This window comes from Anas platyrhynchos, chromosome Z, assembly GCF_047663525.1.
Source record: "Anas platyrhynchos isolate ZD024472 breed Pekin duck chromosome Z, IASCAAS_PekinDuck_T2T, whole genome shotgun sequence".
In the NCBI taxonomy this organism is placed as follows: Eukaryota; Metazoa; Chordata; class Aves; order Anseriformes; family Anatidae; genus Anas; species Anas platyrhynchos.
The window spans coordinates 74,973,115-74,992,495 of NC_092621.1; the positions used below are offsets into that span (position 1 = coordinate 74,973,115).

A 19,381-nucleotide genomic window follows, 5' to 3' on the forward strand; every position below is an offset into this window, starting at 1 on the left:
CAATTGTCAGTTACAACCTTGCAGCCCATATCCCACTTGTAAGAATTTATCCCGACTAGCCCCGAGTGTTCAGTCTGTAGCAATGGTTTCACACCCCCAGTATGCACAATAATACACGTTCAGGCATTTACAGTACCCCTTTCCCGGGTTAGAACTTGGGCAGAAATAAAATCCCATATATTCTCAGCATCGGGGCCTCGAAATCAGCTGACATAGTGTAGAAGTAAAGCTTCCACCTCCTTGGGAGGTTGTAATTGGTCCAAAATCTTTTTTTAGAATTTACCCAAATAGATAGGTGGCCCTATAAACCCCTCAGGTAAAATTGTCCACCTATATTGTTGCTTCCGCCCCCATTTCAGGGTCTTTCCAGTCAGAGGTGAATATACATGTATGTTTGCTCTCAGGGCCAGAGAGCACTCCATTAATAACACTGTTATTCCAGTCTAACAATTTACTATTTGAATGCCCAATTTAATCATCAAATCCCTTCCCAACAAGTTAGTCTCCGCCTTGGATACATACAATAATTGCCCAGTGATCATTTTATCCCCTGGGTCTCAGCGTGGTATCCCCCAAAAGTGGCACTGTTATCCCAGTCCCTTCTACCCCCATCACATTTAGAGTTTCATTAGTTAATTTAATCCCTGATACTTTACAAGTCAGTAATGACCTAGCTGTTCCCCAGTGTATTGGGTTCAATGGCAAGGTTCGGGGGGTGTGAGGGGTGTGGGGGTGGGAAACTGCAGTGGCAGCCCCCGTGAGAAAAGCCCAGAAACCTCCCTGTGGTAGACAAGGGACAATTTCATCTGGCCCCAAAGGGGCCCACTGCTGCCCAGAGCCAAGCCATGAGCAATACAGTCCGTGCCTCTGTGAGAGCACATCCACGAAAACAAACAAACAAAAACCTGCTGCTCAACAGCAGCTGGGAGAGCGAGAACCCCCCCCCCCCCCCCCCCCCCCCCGCAGACACCAAAGTCAGTGCAGAAGGAGGGGGAGGAGGCGCTCCAGGCGCTGGAGCCGAAGCCCCCCTGCGGCCACTGGAGAGGCCCCTAGTGGAGCAGGCTGTTCCCCCCTCCCCGATGCTTGGGAAACTGAACAAACACCACAGCAAATATGCAAATATACCAAAACTTCTAGACTGTTACTTAGATAATGCCTACGTCCCCTTTCCCTGCTCATTCAATTTCAAACAGCTCTCTACTACATGCCACACCTTTAACACCTTCAGCAACCCTTTTAATACTTCCTTTATCTTCCTCCAGCCCGTACTTTTCTAATACCAGCACCCAAGGCTCAGTCAGAGTCCAACTTACTTCCATACCTTTTCCCTCCAAGATACTGAAACAACATATCAATCAATATACCATATTTCATCCCATTTTCCTTCTTTCCACAAAAACAACATTGACTGTAATATGGTGTTGTAATAGTTCCATTTAGGGGCCACTCCGCTCCATCCTCTAGTTTATAAAGTGGCCACCACTGATTACAATATTTGATAAGAGTTCTTTACTCTCTGTACACTCTCACCCCACTATATCCCTCCAATGTGTTAGTATACATCCTAGGGGGCTTTTCCTTGGGATTTCTTGGCTTTGAACTTTTCCTATTGTAATCTACAGTGGTTAATATTCCACTATTTTCCTAGAAGGTCTTTACTAGTCAATCCCAATCCCTCCAAAATCCACAATATATAGATACACAAGTAAAATCAGACCACTGTAAATTAACTGCCTGTGGACAATTACACTGAGGACATTTAAACCTGATGAGCCGATAATATGCCTGGGCAAATTTTGTTCCCTTAGACATACACCTCAATGGCAGTTCTTATATTTACATATTTACATATTAACATATGTATAAAAGAACACTTTAACAAAAATGCCCGGGCTTTTATATATACAATATACAATATACAATTATTATTCCAGTTAGAATTATTCCTCAGCAGCTGCAAACATTATGCCAGTTGCCATTAAAACTCGCTTACCCTCCGCCTGTCCTTTTCTTAAACTCTCGGATGTCCCCGGAGTTAATGGGAACAGCCACATATTCCTAGTCACTGGTCCCTGAACGCTAGAGTCAGAGTCGCTATCACAGTCTCCCCGGGGTTGCGGATTAGGAAGCCCGGGAGTTGGAGGGGCTGCAGGTGGGGGTGGTGGAATATAGGGAGGCAGTGGGGCTGGGATCTCTAATTCTTGGTTTTTCCTTACGCCTCCCATCCCCTCCTTTTTCTTTTAGAGGATATAAATTGGCTCGAGTTTCCGAGCTGATCCACAAACGTGCCTATTCACTTTCTTCCAAACTAAAAGGTTCCTTTGAGTTTACACAAATATTTAGGCCTGACAAACCCAACCTTCAAAAGACTCAAATATGGGCCAGTACAGGTGGTCTCCTCGAATCTGTTTACCACCCCAAACTTCAACACAATAATGTATCATTTTTACTTTATTCCTTCCCCGCCTAAAAGGGGAATCCTCCCAATTTTAATCAGTAATCCCGGGGTAACCTAACATCAGACGTTACCCCACCCATGGACCAGAAGACTTACTCTTCTTCTGTCCCATCTTCCGGAACACCTTCACACACACACGCATGGATCGCTTCCCCCTTTTCATGGCTCAGTCCCTCGTGGACTACCGAGGGGTCTACACACACTTCGTCTGCAATTGGACGTCTCGTTTGTTGTGTTCCAGGATACCCAACCCCAACCGATCGGATCACCGGCTTATACTTAACCCACCCTGTAGGTCTTCGTTCGGGCTTGGTGCACAAAGGTTGCCTGGGGTTTACTGGTTTTATTTGCTTGTGTCTAATTTTGGGTTCGTCGGTGAAGGATTTGAAAGTAGTCCTGGCGAAGGCCGCTGAAATCGGCGGGGCGCCCCCTCCGAAGGTCTTTTAATCAGGTTGCCTTTATGCTACCATGATGGCTTTTAAGAAGCAAGGTCAGGGACAATTTTAACTGCCAAGCTGTTTTTATGATCTGCTGAACTGATTTATCATTAAATATTTTCAAATTACATACTTGTTCAGTTCTTGCATTTTTCTCTCAACACAGAGCAAACTTAGGATTAAACCCTCTAACATGGTACTTTTCATCCTCGGTGGTACACCAGCACTGCTTTGTTTTATGCAGAGACTTAAAACTGTCATTATTTGGATAAACTTGTTACCTGCCTGCATCTTGAGGAGTCCTGTATTTATGAAAATGAACTGAAATGAAATGAATGAAATGAAAGGTTGTATTTATGAAAATGAACTACCACGTTACTGCCTTTTGTTTATTTTCCCTGAACTTCTGTTTCATTTTTGCTCCTCATGCATTGGTCATTATTCTCTGGACTTTGCAAAGGCCCCGTTTCATCCCAAAATCTGACGCAAGGAGGGAACACCATAAACTGCTTCCCAAAGTGGTTAGAGAGTGGTGTCACCACAGGCTGCCTGTGGTGCTCCTCTAGTCAAATGAAACCCAACAGCTGGGCCCCAACATGCAATGGGGAATAGCTACAGCTAGAGAAGGAGCCTAAGGCACTCCTGCTTCAGGTATGGCTCATAAATCCTAAATTCACTCCTTTGGCAGATGTTGTCTCATTTCACGTGGCTCCCGTGGAACCGTGGGGGTAGCCTGGCTGCAACCCTGGCCTCACCCACTAACCCCACAGGGTTGGAGGCCAATCTGCTGCCTCACAGAGCAGCCGGTGTCCTCGCTCCTCTCCCCCCTGCTGCGCAGCTGCAGCTTGGATGGCACCAACACCCCCAGGCAGGTCAGCTCCGACCAGGAGGCAGGGGGTCGCTTTGAACTTGGAACAAGAGAAGAGCGCCAAGTACTCGCGGGGTGTGGGGTGGAAATTACCAGTTACTTCCGAGACGAGGTCATGCATTTTTTATTTAATTTTACCTTTTTGGTAAGCAACAGGGTTTTCTTTCGGTCAGTCCATTTACATACTCCGACAGTACAGATTGCAGTGAATTTGATGGAGATCTTGCAACATTAGAAAACTTTTCTCAATATACATCCATTTAAGCAACAGCTTGTAGGTCAGAACGAGTGCTAGTGTCCAATCTGCGCACTGCACTCCTGGTATACAAAGCAGCATTGCAGCAGCACAAGAAATGCCCACACTGGGCAAAGTACAGTGTGTTTTACATAGTGCAATCACTTTTAGAGGAAAAACTCTAGGAAAGGCCACATCTATTTATTTATTTATTTTTCAATCCTGTCAAGTTTACAAATGAGGGGGGTAGAAATCAAACCTCCGACTGAATTAACTGTTGTACAGGTAGGTTTTGTGTATAGGCACGTGCTTTAGAGAGGAGCTCTGAATCTGTTCCGGAATCACAAGAAAGACATATTGCATTGTGACTCAGAAAGCATTTATGCCATCGCTAACTTTCCTAACACTCTTGGCCAGAGTTGTTAATCCAGCTGTTTTTAGAGTTCCTAGAATATGCTCTTCCCTCTAGTGTAAATCCCCAATAAAGAAATTCAGGTTGCTATTGTCAACGATTACAGTTATTCTACTTACAGTCTTTCGACCACGTGAGGCGTTGCCTCTGAATACTCCAGTCCACAGTGAAAAATCAGATTACCAGAGACTTGGAGACTCTTTGCTTTTCTGTAACTGTCACTCCAACCAATACGAAAAAACCCAAGTCAGACAATGAACTGCTACAGCAAAGCATCACTGGTAATATTCATCTAATACAAAAAAAGAAAAAAAAAAAAAAGAGCACTCATGACACTACCTGTCATGGTAAGCAAGTTTTGAAAGGTATCGTAAAGTGATTTGCCCAGTAAAATTTTAAAATATACACTGTGCTCCATAAGTTCAAACTACACGTAAACAAAGAGCAGCTCCCTGCAACAAGGTGTAAATCAAAACGTTATAGCACCAGCTCCCAGCACCAAGAAGTTGCCCGCTGACCAGTTCCAAGCGTACAATGCATTAGTGCTTGCTGAGGTTTCTGCTACACAAGAGCCACAGTGGGACAGCTCTGCCCATTTCTGCAGACGTTTTCTCACCGGGCAGGGAGGAATTTAATCCCCGCCTTCCCATGGATAAAGTCAAGACAACTGGATTGTTACAGTACCAGAAAACACTGAATGGGAAATGGCACCTGAGGGAAAAGTAGGTACTGTACACCTGATCCTGAATAAATGGGCGTGGAGGAAAGGTGACGTTATCTGAACAACTTCTCTCCCTGGCAGATGGCATCTGAAAGGAGCAGCAGACCACACGAAACGAAACGACCGTCCCCGTGCTGAAAGCCATGGACATGATATTGCCCACACTAATGATTTTATTTCACCATCAGCAGAGCATTTATCCCCAAAAAACTGTACGCTTGCTCCTGGTCAGGTTATGGTGCAGTGCTAACTTTACGCGATGAAAAGTCTGTTGCTATAGTGGTCAGGTTTGTCTTTTATCTGAGGAGGGCAACAAGGGGACAGGCAGCATGGCCACATCATCAAATAGCAATTTAACTCCACGTTAATGCAGATATAATCTTTCTTCTTAAGTGCAAATTAAAAAGTATCATCTGCTAGAAACCAGCATGACTTGGGCTGCTGAGAAATGACATACGATTCAGTTTCTTACAAATATCAACAATTCTAAATCATTACAGGTTTCCAAAGCAAGAACAGGGTTACGGACATGAAGGGGGAAAAAACATTACCACTATTAAAAAAAAAAGTATCATTGCAAACTTCGAACACTCTTCAAAAACATATCTAGAAAAGATTGTTTTTTTTTTTTTTTCCTTTTTTCTTTTTTTTCCTGTAGCTGAGGAGTGTCCATGCAAAACAATTTTGAGAAGAGCAGTGTTCCATCCGGGCACCAACTGGGCCCTATTTTATCCCACACAGCTCAGTAAAGTGCTCTCTTGTGCATCCTTTGAGGAAAAAAGTTCTCATTTAGTTTGGGAGGCCGAGGTTACTAGCTGGGGAAGGCATAGTCTCAGTCAATCCATTCTGAGGTCAGAGAAGAAGGAAGGATAGAAGTTAACAGTACTCTGCCTTTCGTAACTCACAGACAACAGGCTGCAAAGGAGGCGCAAACAGGAGAAGCAGAGGTGGATGTCAGATGAAACCCTGCCCCTGGGAAGCCTCAGAAGTCTAACGCAGACTTCATCAGAGGCAGCATTTCACTCGTTGCAAGTCACACACACTAGTTCTACTGCAGAGTCCCAGACACCAGGTAACAGATCTCCACACAGTATCCGTGGAAATCAAATACGCTTTTCACTTCCTGTGCTGGTGGTTTTTCATTAATTGCTTTGAAGGACAAAAGGGATCTGAGTAACATTCTTTTGCCGATTTAAAGAAAAAAGAAAAAGCATCTTGTCCTCAAAATTTTCTATAATGCACACTTATAAACATTCTAGGGCAGATCATTAGAGGTATTTACTGACAAAACAGTAACTAATCATCAGCTTAAAAGAGTAAAAGTAACATTAATGGGGAACAGAATTTAAGGCATTTTATTTTGGCCAGGAATGATGCATGCTACAGAGTAATCTTCATTTTCCCATTTGGTTTTCAGACCACTGCACTTTTTTTTGTTGTTTTACATGGCACTTCATAGTTTGTGTTTTACAATTTAGTTAAGATTTTCAAGTGTTTTCTTCAATATAAATGCCTTTTCCTGTAGCTCGGGTCTGCTATCTGATGCCATTGTAGATAATGAATGAATGAGGTGCTCTCTGCTTTCTGCTGTCAGGCTTTCCCACTGTTTAGCTTCTGTGAAGACAAACAGACAGACACCACGGTAAATACCAGTCTGTCAAAAACAAACCAATCAACCAACAGTCTCCATCCCTGAACAGGCTGAAAGCGACCACCTCGCATCTCGCTGCTCTTCCAGGAGAAGAGCTGCTGAGGAGGAAAATTCAGCTGGATGCTTGGTGCACCTGCTGCCTGCTGCACAGGTAGCTGTGCTGATTCAGACCAGGCTGAACTTGATTGTCTCAGCCTGCACTATGGGACTACAAGGGCCTGAAGAACCACTTCAAAACTGCTGCATGTAATGCAAGGAGGATGCATTACACAGTCCTTGCTCCCTCCCTGCTGGACATTTTACCAAGGAGCATCCAACTGCAGTTTAGACCCAGACTTCATCCACAACTGCTTCCACCCCCTCCAAGTTTTCCCAGTCACCAAGCACAAAAATCCAAATCCCAAGCCACCCCGAAGGCACCCTGTGCTGCAAACAGAAGGTAATGGTATCTCTCCACCTTCCCAGGCCACACAGCCACCTGCCTTCTACACCAAACACCAACTCTCCCATGTGGCAAGGAAAAAGACTCACCTTCCAGTTTGGTGAAGAGCAGTTGTATTACAGACAAAGCTTCTGTTCTTATGGACGTGTAGCTTTTGTTTTCTAAGGGATGTGAAAACAGCAACAACAACAGAACAGATTCAGAACCGAAGGCACACTAACTGTACAAACAGCAGTCACCACTGGTCTGCAGACTGCTCTTCGCCCAGCTAAATGAGATAATTCATGCTGCCAGTCTGCAATGCGACCCAATTATATACATCAGAATGGCAGAAAGTGACCAAATAGCAGCTAACATATCCACTAAGCCTTGTGCATCACCTTCCCTTTTCCTGCAGTACTGTTCCTCACACATGCTGAATTGGAATAAAGTCCACATGACGGCAGTGTGATCACAAACAACTTCTGTGCATCATGGACTTTTATTTTTCCAAGTTATAATGGCTATAAAATCATCCAGGTTTTAAAGGGCAGCATTAAGTACGGGTACAACAAACCCTATGCTGTCAAGCACAAGCTTGTCACATGAAAATATTTGTTCTCCTGAACTAAAATCTCCTTAAAGCCTCACTCCATTGAAATTTAATAGTTAAAAGAAACTGGACTGTACTAACTTCTCTAAAGTAGGTGCTGCCTTTGAGCACACCAGAAACATGAGCTGCATGTGGGTGCATGTTACAGCCACAGGGCAAGTGGCAACACCACACAAGTAATAGCCAGCCCCGGACTGCCCGTTGTGCATAGATATTGCTTTTATCTCTGTGGCTGCCTGCCTGGGGGAGAGCACAAACTGCCCCGAAGCCTTGGAGCTTCTGGCTGCCTCAGCAAATTCTGGGCACTTCCCATGCATGTGTATCCAAAAGGACTGATCTGGGGAAGGAGAAAAACTTGTGTTTCATCAGATCATGAACAAACTGACTGGGCAGGGTCCATCTTCTGCACGGAGAAAACTCGTAAGTCTCTGAGTTGTGCTCTGGAGAGGTAGCACAGGAGCCCTCTCTCCTCCTGTACTTCCCCTTTCAAAGCTCTCTCACACCTGAGGGATTTACTTTTCTAAGCACAGCACCCTGCACAATACTGTGCTGAACAGCTGCTGCAGTGCAAGGCAGGATGAGCCCCATCTGACAGCCTGTGCTTGTTCTGCATTCTCTGAATCAGCCAACACCCAAAGAGGAAATGTATTAACAAACATTTCATTATCAACTACAAACCAGAAAACATCCATTTACCTAAAGAGTGGGTGATAGATGAGCAGGTTTCCAACAGTATTTCTCTCAAAGCCCCGGGGTCTGAGTGTTCCTCCTCAAACAGCACTAACCTGTCAAATGCAAACACAGACACCCTGTGTCACTGGGACAGAAGCCGGCTCAGCTGCCCCTGAAAATCCAATAAACACCTCTGCTGTATCACCACAGGTCTCCCATGGTTTCATTAAACAGTTTGAAGCAACAAAGAGAAGAAACATCAAAGGAGGATGGCAGAAAGGGGAATTACCCTTGAAAGTAGGCGTTCATGGCTTGTAGCACTCCAAGCTGCACTTTCCACGTGCTGAGTTTCAGACGGTCGCACATTAGCTTACAAAACTCTTGTCGATAGCAACCTACGGAAAGCAAAGGGATTGTGTTACCCTTGGGTCACCACAGGGAAAGGCAGAAGGAAATGCTTCCTGTCCTGCCCCTCAAATGCTCCTCGTGCTGTGCTCCAAGTGACACCGAGCTACACTCATGGCATGCAACCAAATCAACATCCTGCGAGAAATGGCACCAAAACTCTTTACCAATCAAGGCAGGACAACGCTCACTAAGAACTGCTGAAAGATAAGGAGCTACTTTGTACATTCTGGCGGGCTACTGAAGACATCCTGTTTTTCCCAACATATCCGTGGACCTCCCCGTAAGCCTTCCCATACCCAACGTGGTCTCTAGGTCCCTCCCTCCTCCCCCTGTTCGTTTGATTTTCGCTGTGAGATGACTTACGCTGTGTCTCCGGGCTCCTCGGCCACGCTTTGCCCAGGGTCTCAAAGGCACAGATCAGGGACTCCATCTGCACCTCCTTCTCCCTCATGTCCTCGTCCTCTTCGTCGTGCTTTGGTAAACCCGCGCCCGTGCTCTCGAGGGAGTTCTGCAGGGGCCAGGTGGGGAAGGCGTGATCAGCAGGGGATGAGGGCAGACTAGACCCACGCTTAGACAAACATTCAGTGCCCCCTTGCAGTTTTTGTTCACACCAGTGCTCGTACCCAGCCAGGACAGGTGAGCACGACCCACCCTGGCCATGCACCCCCCCAGTTCTCTGAGGTGCAGAGCTGGAAAGCGCTGCTGGTACTCGCTCTATGCAGCTTCCTAGGAGCCTCCTGCTGCCTGTAGAGCAGCCAGGACTTAACTTTTAACTGGGGCGATGCTGGGCACACCACAGGAAAGAGGGAAAACGTGAGACACCGAACCATCACCTTCTTTATCATGGGGAAGACGATATCTGCCAGCTCCTGGAAGCGGTCCTCCCTCGTTGCCTGCAGCACGCCGGCAGCACAGCGCAGCGCCACCACCTTGTACCTCGGGTTCTCCTTCCGACACTCCTTCAGAACGGCCTGCACAACGTCGCCGACGCTCGGCTGGCCAGGCACGGCCTCCCGCAGCTCCGCACTGCAACGTGAGGCAGACAGAGACTGATCAGGCCTGCACCTGAAACAGCTTGTCCCACAGATCACAAGCAATACCCGTGTTCAGGCACAGGACTGCCTACCCACACTGCAATTGCATCTGCACTCTTGTGCTGCTTCACTCTCGCCTTGTCTGTTCTCTATGAATTTCTTCACAGCCTTTCCTCATGCCGTTTCAATGCACTTTTCCTCCCTCACTCTTTTTCTTCCTCTTTCTCTCTTCTCCCCTTCAAGGTGTTGATCCTTCCCCTTAATCTGCTCTTTCTTATTGGCAATTCTGGCCTTTCAACATCCTCCTCCTTGCCCTAAACCAACTGCTTAGCTCTGAGCATCCCTCTGAAGCATCATTTGTCCCTCCCAGCCCTCAGCGGTGACCCACACACTGACATTAGGATTGGATAGGGACTCCTCACAACCTGATGGGAGATCAAAATGGCATTCAGGACTTTCTACCTCTTCTTGCAGAAAAGCAGGAGCAGGTTGAGTCTTCCATTCACCACCCAGGCAACAACCCTGTGCAACAACCTCCTTTTTGAGGTCCCAGGCCACCTCAAAAGGGTGCCACCTTTTTCAAGACCTTTACCTGCATGCAGAGACGACACTGGCAATGGCCTTTAACAGCTCCTCCTGCAACGAGTAAGACAGATACCACTGAAATATGCTCCACAGCCAAACGGCAGGGTCCTGCTGCACCAGGGAGTCCTTTGCACTCCAATGACAGAAGTACAGGGGAAATAAAGGCCGAGGGAAGGGATTGTCCCACTCTGCTCTGCGCTGGGAGGCCGTACCTCAAGCACTGTGTGCAGTTCTGGGTGCCACGATATAGGAAGGACGTAAAACTATACGAGAGTATCCAAAGGAGGGCTACAAAGATGGTGAAGGCCTAGAGGGGACAATGCCTGAGGAACCTGAGGGGGGTGTTCTGTGTGGAGCCAGGGGTTGGACCCAAGGATTTGTGTGGGACCCTTCCAAATGAGGATGTTGGATGATCATGTAGTTATAGTCTACGGGGGAACCCAGCTCCTAAAGCAATCTAATGCCACCTCTGTTCACCTTTCCTGGCACTTATGTATTACAGGCACAGGGGAAAACATCAGGCTCCACAAGCCAGAGGTCATGCACGTGGTCCTCTGCCACAAAGAGCATCACATTTCCTGCCTCGATGGACACGTGCTGGACAAACGCTCACCACAATCCGTGGGGTACTGGTTCCATTTTTACCTTCCCAGTCCACGTTCTCCCTGGCAGACCCTGCAGCAGCGCAGAGAGCACTATTCCCAGGTGTGGAGGTACAAGGGAGCCGGTCTGTTTGGCAATTGATGCCATGGCAGCTGCTCCCTGGGCTTTCATCTTCCAGGACTGTGACTGCAAGGCCTTCTGTGTAATGGCTATCAACTCCTGCATGTACAGCCTGATGCCACCCTGAGTACCTGCAGAGGAAACACAAGAAAGCTGTAATTTTGCCACAAAGAGAACAAATGTCTGATCTTACTAGAAAGAGAAAAAACAAAGGAAGGGGGCAATTACAGATTTCTGGATTTTTGTAAGACTTCAGGCAAAACAACAAAGAATCCTTCCCAGGCTGACTAAAGATGGGTTCTGTTTTCCAAGTGCTTCCAAACAACCTCTTTAGATATTTTTTTTTTTAATCTAGAGACAGAGCTCATCTCAGTCTTCCCACACGGCAGATACTACACACTGTCAGCCAGTTTCTAGGAAATGTCTTTTTTTTTTTATTAAAAAAAAAGAACAGGTCACTGGAAAATTCTTTTGCAGTCCCTTTTCCAAACTCCAAGAATGTATTCTAGTGACTGAGGGTTCTGATCTGACATCAGGTCAGAGAAGGAACCAGCAGAACGACTTCACCATGCATCCAGATCTTCCTTTACAGACAGTAAGCATAGCAAAATATCGTAGATTAATTTATTGAAGTTAAAACCACTGGCACCACTAGAGAAACAGATGTGATCTCCAGCCCCAGAAAGGGGCTGAAGTTCCCTTTAAGTTCAGGGCATGCAGCAGCTCCTAAACATGGCACTGAAATTTCCAAAGACGTTCAGCTACCTGTGGCACAATAAGGATGGCATTACAGTGGCATTAAGTGCCTCACAATCATAAACTGTTCCTCCTGACTGAGTTTGTGTGTCCTCAGCTATTGACAGCTCTGTAATTATTTCAAATAGGCTCAGAGAAGCTAACTTGCTCAAACTCTTACAGGACATCTTTAGCAAGGAAGAAAATGAAAAAAGCTTCTCACATCTCTTGGTACGAGAACTCATTATTTCCAAAATTGATTTCCAGAAAACATTATTATTTTCTGGCCCATGCACCCCAGAAAGCTTTTACCACTCTTAATGCAACTTACCAGGTACATTTTCCTGCCAGACTTCAGCCCACAGATTAGAATCCTCTTTCTCTCCTTTCTCTTCATCGGGAACCTCGTGCATACCAAGAAAAGCCAATGGCAACACCTGTTTGGCATGGTTCTTCACTACATCCGGGCTGTAGCGTCCCATCGCATGTACAGTTAAAGCACAGCCTGTCCTGTACACTGGCTCTGAAGGAGCAAAACAATCACATTACAGCTGTGAGGTAGGTTTTTTGCTTGGACAGCTTTTGGTCTGCCTCTTGGGAAACAGAGGAATGCCATAATATGATGGTGTATGGGAATTACCCAGCTGGTGAAGGTGTTACGGTTTTATCTGGGATGAGTTATTTTTTTCCTAGCTGTTTGTATGATGCTGTATTTTGGATTTTTGATGAAAATAGTGGTGATAACACACCAATTATTTTAGAAAGCAGCAGCTGAATTCCCCATTTTGCTTTGCTGTGTGCACAGCTTTTGCATTACCTAGTAAACTGTTTTTATCTCAACCTATTGGTTCTCACACTTTTATCTTTCTAATTCTCACCCCCATCCCACCTGGGGAGAGTGAGCGAGCAGCTGGGTGGTGCTTAGCTGCCCGACAGGATTAAACCACAACAGCAGGCAAGTATCACAGTACAGAAATCTTTCTTTACCAGCTTCTGCCAGCATCAAGAACCCTTTTATGCACTATATTCTGTGATGGAATATCCAAGAAGCAACATACCTTCCTTTTCCATGTACCAACTGCTGAGTTTGTGCAGCAGCTTCTCAGTGCTACTGTCCCGAGAAGTCTGTAACAGAGAAGAGACTCAGACCACTCAAACACTTGAAAAAAACACAAACCAAAACAAACAAACCAGCACACAAACAAACAAGAGGATAAAACCATCTCAAACCTCTACTTACCCGGACTAGATGGCCCATAGCAAAGGCAAAAGACTTCTGTACCACGCTGTTGCGATCAGTCAGGCCACTAAGTAATGCACTCATAAGTTTGCCTGTTGGAAGAAAATAAAATAAAATAAAATAAAAATAATTCCTGTATTAAAAAAATCAACGCTGAATAGGAAAGAAATGACACCTACAGAGCAGCAACAAAAACAAACAAACAAACAAAAATTTGGCACTAGAAACAAACCCTACCTGAATAAGGTGTTAGGTCTTGGGGACACTGTGTGGTTAACGAGACAATTACACTGGCACAGCCTCCCTGGAAGATTGCAAGAGAAAAAAAGGTAATATTAAAAAAAAAATACCCTCTGGTTATTACTGTTAATACTTGCTGTGGTGCTGTATAATATGACCTAGGCTCACTAAGCCTCTGCTCCATCAACTGGGAGCCAATGTCAGAAACAGAAACAGTTTGTAGCAAATAAATGACAAGAACTGAATTAGGAAGAAAGTTACCAGGACCCACACTTAGGATGGATGGGCCTGGAAGATTTACAGGTATCAAAGATGACATTTTGCACTCAGTTGTCACAGAATACAACAACCACGCAGTCCAGGGGAGGTTAATGCAGCACACATGCAGAAAATCAGAAGTAGTGTAGGAAGATTTCAGACTCAGATATAAAACAATTATGGTATGAACGAACCCAAGCTGTCACTTCAAAAGAAAAAGCCAAAAAACCCCACATATTTAAACTGACACTTCACTGTGCTCCCTTTTCCATTTCCAAACGATCTATTAAAACACAGGCATACCTTTGTGCCAAGGCCTACTCCACTTTTGATCAGCTCACAGAGACGAGGAACCAGCTCACCCAGGATGGACACATCCAAGTACTGCAAGCTCTAGAGAAAGGCAACGGACCAAATAAATAAATAAATTAATAAGTGTGACAGACCTCAGCTGATTTGCTTCTACAGAGGCCTGCCACAGTTCTCCACACTGGTCTTTTGCTGAACTGTGCAAGTTTGATGCATGGAGAGAAAAGGGCACCACGACATATCTTATACCACATGCATATTATCTCGTCCCCGTTCTGTGGTGAGGTGACCCTGCTGAAATCACCAGTTGCTAGAATCCATGAATTCCTGCACACCAGTTGCTTAGAAAGCTTTAACTAATGCACTAGCAAGAATTCCTCTTGCGGAGGGAAAGAAGAGATGAAAAGCAGTGCCTATTTTGGGACAAAACCCAACATTCTTCTGATTCGTTTTGGGTTGCTCACAAACCAGAACATCTTCACGCTACTCTAGGGAAACCATGGAGCACAACTGTCTCCACTCCTGGCTGGAAGGGGGAGAGGCATGGCCAGGAGGAGGGACAGCAGCAGCTGCTCCAGCCTGCAGGGTGCCAGTGAGTACAGTTTTTCATGGAGCCTTTTATCCCCATACACTTTACACACTATAAATAGAGAGCACTCCACATGACACCAAAACACAGCTCCCTCTGTGCTGGAGCCAGCAGCTCCAAATGCTGTTAGGTACAGGAGAGCTTGTGAGGAGCAAACTGTGACCAAAGGATGATACAAGTCAGTATGTAACAGAGAAGGTGGACAGACATTCACATGCAGATACTAAAAATGAAGCCAGAATTCCCTAAAGCTCCCAGTTTGATTCCTACTTTTCTCCTACAACATACCTTAAGCTGGAACCCTTCTGAATCAAGTACTTACCATGTTAATAGTTTCCATCATGGGAGATGACTTGACAGCACTAAGCCTGGCACTATCCATTGCAGTCTAAAGAAATAAGAGGGGGGAAAAAAAAGAAAACATCAATTCAACCCAAAAACAGAGGAAAAGCCAGTATCAACAGTAACTCTACCTAACAAACAGAAACCAAAATCTATTTCAGATGCATCCAGGCAAGAAATAGTAACATTTTCAGCCTGTGAATGCTCCTCTTTCAGAGGCAGAGGCAGCTGGATGTTCTAGATGGAGTACAGGAGCTACACAATACACTTCTGACATGATGAAATAAAGACAGAAAAGAAAAAAAAACAAACAAAAAAACAAGAAAAAGACCTACTGTGACCTATTCTTTACTCCCTTCTTGTTGGCAAAGGCCAGAGTTTGCTTCCTTTTCCACCCCACAATGAAATTTGCTCAATTTGCTCTGGAACAATAGGGTTTAATTTACTTTCCCATAACTGCTAATTAATATGGTTCTTTGAGAGAGCTTGAAGCACACAGCACTGACAACACCCAGCTTTTGCCCATATTGCTGTGGCATACCTTCTAATTTATGTCAGAAGAAGTAGTAGTCTTGCAGTTAACCCCATGAGAAAAATACCACCAATGTTTGGCAGTACAGGTGCATTCCAGATAGCTATCACTGACTTTCTTTTTGCCTGTTTCACTCTTGTGCATGGAGCTGAAGTGACATATAGTGACACAGCTCTTACTAAGGTTCTTAACTTTCTGAAATATGTGGAAGTCTAGTGAATGACATAAAAAGTCCCAACACTTCCATCTCCCTCTCCAAAAAAATATGTCCATCCATATTCCAGTGAGTACATTTATTTTAGTAACTCTTTAGCTATTCCACTTCATCTCTCAACCAAATCTTCTATTTTTCTGTTCACCAACAAAACAAATGAAGCTTGTATCTTCCAAATTTTTGCTCTGTTGATACTTACTTTCTCCTGATCTGTTGCACAAAGACTCAAATAATTGAGGACCTGAGGCTCCAGCACACTCAAGGACTCCAGCAGGGCAGGGATAAGTTTTGGTGCATGAGGTTTCAGCATAGATCCAGCACTTTTACTGATCTTCACAAGAGTGTTAATGCTGGAAAAAGATCAAAGGGAAGGTCAACACAGCAACATAAAGACTTAATTGAAAAATCTCTTGTCCACTCTCATTCAGTACCAACAAAAAGGTCATTCCAAGTCTCAGGTATGCCAGTATAAATCTACCTGCAAACAGTATTCTGTATATTGTTCTGATTAGGAAGGACCAGACCCTAGCTATAAGCCTCCAACTGAGGCTATGCTTTGCACAAAGATTGCTTAGATTGGCCAGGGTATCATAAAGGGAACTGGCAAACAGACAGTACTACAGACAGATGCAGGAAGAAGTAACATGTCGTCATGTTTCAAAGAAAGCTCTGGGCAAAGTCAGCCCAGAGAAGTCAATCATCTCTGCCCAAGAAAAACAAATTGCAAAGATTTGTTCAAATCCCATTTGTCAGTATTAGACTGACCAGATTTCTCTGGCTGCATTGTGTCAGAGGGTTTTTAACACTTCAAAAAGGATGAAAAATTTAAGCAATATTCACTACAATCTGTTTGGAGCTTTCTAACCTTCCTGGATAATTATGTCCAATAAAAGAAAATTGTTTCTGGGAAGATCAACTACACTCCAGGTCTGAATTTTTCTGTTTTTCTGTGCATAAAGTAAATGAAAGAATAAATTAGGTTACAAAGTGACAAGCATGTGAATTCCCTACATTTCAAGAGACACTGAACCATTAAACAGCATAAAATATTGAACAACGTGACCAAATGCAGTCACCTTGGTCACTTGTTTAAATAGGAGGTCCCCAAAAGATACATGCAGTTCCCAGTTTGAATTCAGTGAGAGAAGGGTTCAGTATGAAGGCTGATTTGGGGAGAAATTTGTGACTTCAAATACAAAACATTCTGCAATTCAGGTGAATAAGCTGGGTCTCTGTGCCCTCACCCCCAGTGATGCAAAACTAACCTGAGAGATCGGACTTCAGCAACTGTGCTTACTATTCCTTTGTCTAGGAGGCAAGGAAGCAATACAGCTACTGTCTTCTGACCCGCAGCTCCTTTAGAGGGATCACACATTTTCACACAAACCTGGGAACGGATGAGAATTGGTGTTGCAAGCGCACAAAAACCTCCTGCTTATATTTCATTAAAACACCTTTTTGGTCAGACAGAAGAAGCCAACTGCAACTACAACTGCTTACAAACAAGCCCAGGCTCTATTACACGTTCATTCTTCTCTCCAGGAAGCACTTAAGATCCTAAGCCACGTTTCTAAAGAAGTTCCGGCTACAGTTACTTTCCAGAAAAGGCAAATTCAGAGCTAACAGCCAAGATCCATGTGTGGATGAAGAGATGAACCAAAAGACCTCTCAGCCCAGGGACAGCCTGTCTCAGTTACACGGATTCAACTGTCCCACAAGGCAGAGCACTAAGTCCCAGATCAGAACAGATTCTGGGATGGTAACAAAAACGTGTTGGGACTGGGTCACCATGCTTTTGCCATGCCAATTTCATGCTGCATGCATTGTGAAAGTTATGATTTCAAACGTGGCTCTTATGATCTGTTCCCATTTCCACGGATCTGACCTTTTAGAGGAGTATCAAACAAAACACTAAGTGATGTTAAGTGTTACACCCAAGGTATCTTGTGTCAGCAAGAGCACCAAACAGTAAAGTTCAGACTGGGTTACTTTATTTCATGCCAGATTCCATTGGGCTTGGTCAGCTACAACCTGCTGCAGTTACAAAACATTTCCTTAAATCTCATCCCCAAGTGGGAAAAAAAAAAAAAAGGTAAAGAAAAAAATCAGTATCTCCCTCCTGTGGCTGTTCAGAACTTAACACTGTGTTAACCTCAAGCACCACAACTCCACCAATGTTAATGGAAGTACAGAAGTGTATGTGGCCAAAATTATTAATATTGCCTTTCAGGTGGCTGTTCTGTTCATCATTGTATCAGATACTAGACATTTTTTCAAGATAACAGACTATAGCAAAAAGGACACTCCTGGAGAGATGAAAATTAATGATTATCTTAAATCAAAAAAAAAAAAAAAACGTGTCCATGAGCAAACAAGATTAGATTTTTACCTTGCTTAAAGTTTTTAGGGCTAGTTCTGCTGCCTTTCGCACAGATTCCTAAAAAGCAAAACAATAACATTTTTACTATTTTTAAAACTTCTATATAATGACTCATATTCATTGATAAGTGTTATCACTAACACCGTCAAGGCTATACTCATTGCTGATAATTTTCAAATAAATTTGTCTAGGGCTATAGAAAGATGGACTAAAAGCAAACAGTAAAATCAGCATGACTCTGATAGCACCAGACACCACTACCAAGTAGACTCGAAGTTTACCTGCATTGATGAATTAATGAATTAACAAGTTTTGAGCAATATACTCCTGGGTAATGAAACACAATCACCTACATGGAGTTGGACTCAATGATCCTTATGGGTCCCTTCCAATTTGGGATATTCTGTGATTCTATACCCTGATAAATTCCCTGAATGCTCTCAGAAGAATTATGGCCAGTCACAAGCAGACTTTCCCAAGCTACTTCCAAGTAAAATTCAGGAATTAGTGTGTCCCATGGACCCTTCATGAAAAGCAGCTTGCAGGCAAGGCAGCTGCTCTTTTTTTGGAGGCTAACATTATTAGCATAAAAGCAGAACATTCTGTGCCAGTTGGTTTGAATGCCCATGAACATTTCTGAACACACTGAATTTACTAGTATGAAAGCAGTTTCCTGGTAGATGGCACAGTCTGGGAAACAGCCCAGCCCTGCTTCAGCAGGAAAACCTGGATCCAGAGAAAATATGGCACAAACCTGGAAGAACATGAGGACTCTGACTTCATATCTGTAAGGCCTTTAATTTAAGCACACAAGCAGTCCAAAATAAACTTTTCTATACTTAAGAATTAAGCATATATTTAGGAATTCTTTTATATCCAGGAAAAGTGCTGAACCTTCAAGAATAATCACAGCAGGAATAAAAACTAACCCTTAAAAACAAGAGTAAAAATACACAGCGAATTTACAAGAGCATGTAAATTTTAATTGTAAAGGGCCTGAACTTGTAGTAGTGTGCTTAACACAGAAATCCCATTAGCTTCAACTCAATCTCTCAAAGAATCACTTTTTAAACACCTCAGAGTCTGATCACTGTACTTTTCGTGAAAGATTCCTGTTCAGACATCAGTTCCATTACCTTAATGTCATCTTGCACTCTAAATAGGATTTCCCAGATCTCTGGAAGCTTGTCTATAATGTCATCCAAAGGCCTTCCTCTTAATAAGTCATTCAGTGCTAGACAGCTGCAAACAAGGAATTTCATTTCGATCACACGGTATATTTATTTGATATGGATATAACTAAA

General features: G+C 44.1%; 1 protein-coding gene across 2 annotated transcripts in view; it reads right to left on the bottom strand.

Moving 5' to 3' along the window:
• Positions 1–3,871: 3,871 nt before the first annotated feature.
• Positions 3,872–19,381, bottom strand: part of ECPAS (Ecm29 proteasome adaptor and scaffold) — a 61,167-nt gene continuing 45,657 nt past the window's right edge. For both annotated transcript variants that reach the window (XM_038170014.2, XM_027446211.3), the window contains exons 32-49: positions 19,214–19,319; positions 18,087–18,134; positions 16,963–17,084; positions 15,897–16,047; positions 14,932–14,997; positions 14,015–14,104; positions 13,451–13,517; positions 13,214–13,305; positions 13,032–13,098; positions 12,305–12,496; positions 11,161–11,369; positions 10,523–10,566; positions 9,730–9,922; positions 9,260–9,404; positions 8,778–8,883; positions 8,513–8,601; positions 7,314–7,385; positions 3,872–6,745 (exon numbers count right to left, since the gene is read on the bottom strand). In XM_038170014.2, the coding sequence (XP_038025942.1) occupies positions 6,606–6,745; positions 7,314–7,385; positions 8,513–8,601; positions 8,778–8,883; positions 9,260–9,404; positions 9,730–9,922; positions 10,523–10,566; positions 11,161–11,369; positions 12,305–12,496; positions 13,032–13,098; positions 13,214–13,305; positions 13,451–13,517; positions 14,015–14,104; positions 14,932–14,997; positions 15,897–16,047; positions 16,963–17,084; positions 18,087–18,134; positions 19,214–19,319 (1,999 nt within the window). In that variant the 3' untranslated portion in view covers positions 3,872–6,605. The remainder of the gene's footprint in view (positions 6,746–7,313; positions 7,386–8,512; positions 8,602–8,777; positions 8,884–9,259; positions 9,405–9,729; positions 9,923–10,522; positions 10,567–11,160; positions 11,370–12,304; positions 12,497–13,031; positions 13,099–13,213; positions 13,306–13,450; positions 13,518–14,014; positions 14,105–14,931; positions 14,998–15,896; positions 16,048–16,962; positions 17,085–18,086; positions 18,135–19,213; positions 19,320–19,381) is intronic.